The sequence below is a fragment of the Stenella coeruleoalba genome, assembly GCF_951394435.1.
Source record: "Stenella coeruleoalba genome assembly, chromosome: 15".
In the NCBI taxonomy this organism is placed as follows: Eukaryota; Metazoa; Chordata; class Mammalia; order Artiodactyla; family Delphinidae; genus Stenella; species Stenella coeruleoalba.
In genome coordinates this window covers 88,021,573-88,025,483 of record NC_137161.1, presented here as the reverse complement: position 1 = coordinate 88,025,483, position 3,911 = coordinate 88,021,573, and the positions used below count along the sequence as shown (strand labels likewise).

The following is a 3,911-nucleotide window of genomic DNA, read 5'->3' as shown; positions in this document are numbered from 1 at the left end:
GACGCAGAGGCTTGGCTGATGAGAAGAGCAAGCTCTTCACCCCAGGCCGCAGGTGCCGGGTACAGGGCAGGTGGTCACTGGGCTCAGAGCCCCGCACCGGGCCCCTGGAGGAGGGGACAGTGAGAGACAGTGCGTCGGGGACACAGGGCGCTGGAGGATGTGTTGGACCCTGTGTCTCTGGCCTGGCTCTGATCCAGTGTCCAGGCAGGACACACCCTGGACCACTGCTGCTCTGGGGCTGCAGGCCGGAGGTGCAGAGCCTGGTGGGGAGGCGCGATAGCCCCCGCCCTCTCTGTGGCCTGGCTCCTGGCAGCGCAGGAGCCCACCCACTATGGGGATCCAGGAGCCAGGGAAGAACCTACATGCCTCGGGGTGCGCCCAGGCTTGGGGGACCCAGCGAGCTCTGCCCTGAAGTCTGGGGCCAGCGCGGGAAGCGCGAGGTGCATCAGGCCAGAGTGGTGACGGTGGGCGCCCCGCCCGTCGGTCCACCCAGCGCGCGGCTCCCTCCTCCTGCCGCCGGTCAGAGGCCCACCGCGAGCCCGCTCCGCTCCCCTCGGACGCTCTACCGGTGACTGGGGCCTCCCCCGCTCCGGGATTGGATGCGAGAGGACGGGGTGGGGGCGGGCGGGGGGACCCCAGAAACCCGGGCTCCCAGCTCAGGAGGAGAGCAGCCGGCAGTTCAGACGCTGCTGCGCCGCGCCAGCGAGAACCTCCGCGCAGACCTGGAGCGCGGCGCGGAGGAGGCGGCAGCAGCGGCGGCCCCGCAGGCGTCCGGCGCACCACGATGTTTGACAGCTCGCAGTATCCCTACAATTGCTTCAATTACGACGCCGACGACTACCCCGCGGGCAGCTCGGACGAGGAGAAGCGGCTCACGAGGCCGGCGTACAGGTGACCGCGGAGCCGGGGCGGGGCCGCAGGGGACATCGGCCTTCCTCCGCGAGGGGGCCAAGACCCGCCTGGGATGAGGGAGGGGTCTCTTCTCCTCCGCACGTCTGGAGGTAGACGGGAAGGTTCTCCACCCTCCCCGGGGAACCCCCAGGTGTGAGGCAGAGCTTCTGGGGTCTGCGCAGAGCGGCGCTGGGAGTTCTCAGCGCCCTGGGGGAAGGCAGAGCAGAGCGGGTCCGGCCGGGAAGGGCAGGCGGGGGAGGCTCCAGACTCGCTCCGGGGTCCCCCCTCCGGCGCCCGCCTGGCCTGAGCGCCCCTGTTTGCAGCTACATCGCGCTGATCGCCATGGCCATTCAGCAGAGCCCGACAGGCAAGGTGACCCTGTCGGGCATCTACGACTTCATCATGCGCAAGTTCCCCTATTACCGCGCCAACCAGCGCGCCTGGCAGAACTCCATCCGCCACAACCTGTCCCTCAACAGCTGCTTCGTCAAGGTGAGCCCCTTCCCTCCCCCGCGCCCGAGCGGCCCCTGAGGGTCCCAGGTCTTGCGACACCTGGACCAAGTCATCCCTGATTGGCGGGGGGAGCGGGGGTGTACCGGCTCACCGGGCGACACCCCCAAGCCCCAGGTCCGGGCGCGTCGTTCCAGGGCTGCCCAGGGCTCACCCTAAGCGGCCCTAAGTGAGCGCTCGCGGCGGGCGGGTCGCATCTGGGAGCCAGCCGGGCGCTGAGCCCCTCGCTCGCACAGGTGCCGCGGACCCATGGCCACGAGAAGGGCAAAGGCAACTACTGGACCTTCGCCGGCGGCTGCGAGTCGCTACTGGACCTTTTCGAGAACGGCAACTACAGGCGGAGGCGGCGGCGGCGCGGCCCCAAACTCGAGGAGGCGAGGGGGACGCGCGCGGCAGAAGCGGAAGCGCCCCGGGGTCCCCCTGAGCCGGCCACTGCGAGGGGGAACCCCGTCCCCCGCCGCGAGGCCCCAACCCCAGCCAGCCCCGCCGCCCTGGGGAGGGAGGCACACAGGGACATCAAGTTCAGCATCGACTACATCCTCTCCATCCCCGACCCCTTTCCCGGGCTCAGGTCGCCCTACGCGCAGGAGGGCAGATACCCTCGGCTGGAGGCCCAGCAAATGAACCTTCACCTTTGGACGATGTGAGAGGGGCTGAGGCTGCTCCGCCTCCGGGGCTGGCAGCCAATCAGTCTGGGGTCTTCTGAGTGGTTTGGGCCCACCTCAAGTGGAGAAGTGAGGGTCTGCCACATCCCACAAACTTCCACAGACTCAGGCTCAACGCTGAAACCAGCCTAGGTTGGAGGGAAAGAAGGCGATCTGATGAAAGGCACTCATTTCCATATTGTGGCTTTATCCCTTCAGATGAAACCCATCGGGTTCCCGTTTGTCGACTTAAGGGTTTGCTCTAGACTCACCCGGTGATCCTGCTTGAGGACGAAGAACGTGGGTTCAGGGTCACATTCACTTAGAGTCAAGGTAACGTTGGAGCGTTTGCTTCATAGACGGATGCGCACGAAGCTGCCGATGAGCTAAGTGTCCAGTCAGTGAAGCTGGTGGGCATCTTCCTTCAGAGCTGAAAGCAATAATAATACAGTGCAGATGGTCGAGTCAGCTATTAATCAATCCCGTGAATGTTGCCCAAGGCTTTTGACTGCGTCCCTGTTATGGGTAATGTGATTGGAAGTGACAAATGCATCTCGTGTTGTGGGCAGAATATTTGATGATTGTTTTAAAACTTCTGTGTACTTTTTTTATAAACGAAAGAAGGAAGGAAGGAAGGGCGGGAGGGCGAAGGGAGGGAGGGCCAAATCTGGGACAGCATGGGGGCAAAGCGCACTTTTCTTGATTCTTCTGAGCACGGAGTAAGCCCTGTTCTGGCATGTTCCATCCAGCTGGTTTCCCGAGAAAGCAGACATTCCGAAGCAGGCGGCTGGTAAATTCCTGCTGCACTGTGAGGTGTATGGTTAGGGGCTGCACGATTACAAGCAATGGAGGTGGGTGCACCCATCTGAAATGTAAATGATTTAATTACCGTGTAGAGATGGGCATTTAAAAAGCACAATTATGCGCAGTGCAACTATTTGACCAACCTTATCATTTTTCACCAGCCCTTTTCTGCAGAGTTAATTGCTTTCCATGACTTAATTTGAACATTAGTATGGATTACACCCAATCTGATTCACTAGGTGACAATGATTGGCTAATTTTGTAAACGGCAAAAACACACCCAAGGAGGCCGGCTGTCTCGACTGGGAACTAAAGCCTTGCTTTATTGGACTCGGAGAAACTGGGGCTGGGGGTAGATGAAGGTAGGCAGCAGCTAGACAGGCCGAATCACGCAAAATACACGCTGATTCAGAGAAGGCTGGGCATTTCATTAAATCACAGAATTCCTTCCTTCACCGGCCCTGTGAATAGAAACCCCACGTGTTCCTTCTGGGTGGTTTTGAGAAGAGGGGGGTTACTCGTGTGAGGTGCCGAGCCCTGACTCCAGAGATGGGCACTGGCGGTGATGTGCTCCCTCGCTCCGCCAGCGTCCTCTCGGCCTGGCCAGGCCGCCAAAGGCAGCCTCTGTCAGTGGGAGAGGACCAGGGTCTGTAACGTGGAGATCACTGCGCCTTCGCAAACACCCACGGCCAGAACTCTGCTGGGGAAGCAGCCAGTGTCTGTGGGCTCTCAGGGCTGGCCAGGCACAGTGCTGAGCCCCCAGTGCCAACTGTCCACTGGCCAGCACCCCAGCCCTGTTCCCCTCATCCCATTTACAAGTCGGGGACCTGCGGCACAGCAGGCCCAGGTCCAGGACGCAGGCGTGTGACTCCGGGGTCAGGCTGCTAACATACGGCTTCCTCCATGCCGTGGTCACATGCATGTGTGCATGCATGTGGCTCGTGGGCATGTGTTATGTCTGTCTCATTCCTCTTACTTATACCCCCTTGTCAGTTGTGCCGAAAGCATCATTTTAAATTATACCAGGTGTAATTCAGATGGTGACAGGATACAGGTGGTTCT

At 61.4% G+C, this 3,911-nt stretch overlaps 1 protein-coding gene across 1 annotated transcript; it reads left to right on the top strand.

Moving 5' to 3' along the window:
* Window positions 1–784: 784 nt before the first annotated feature.
* FOXL3 (forkhead box L3) lies at window positions 785–2,048 on the top strand (the record flags this gene model as incomplete). The annotated part of the gene is made up of 3 exons (XM_079945433.1): window positions 785–891; window positions 1,215–1,383; window positions 1,638–2,048. 3 exons carry the CDS (start codon window positions 785–787, stop codon window positions 2,046–2,048), a joined length of 687 nt encoding a protein of 228 aa, XP_079801559.1.
* Between the last annotated feature and the right edge of the window lie 1,863 nt (window positions 2,049–3,911).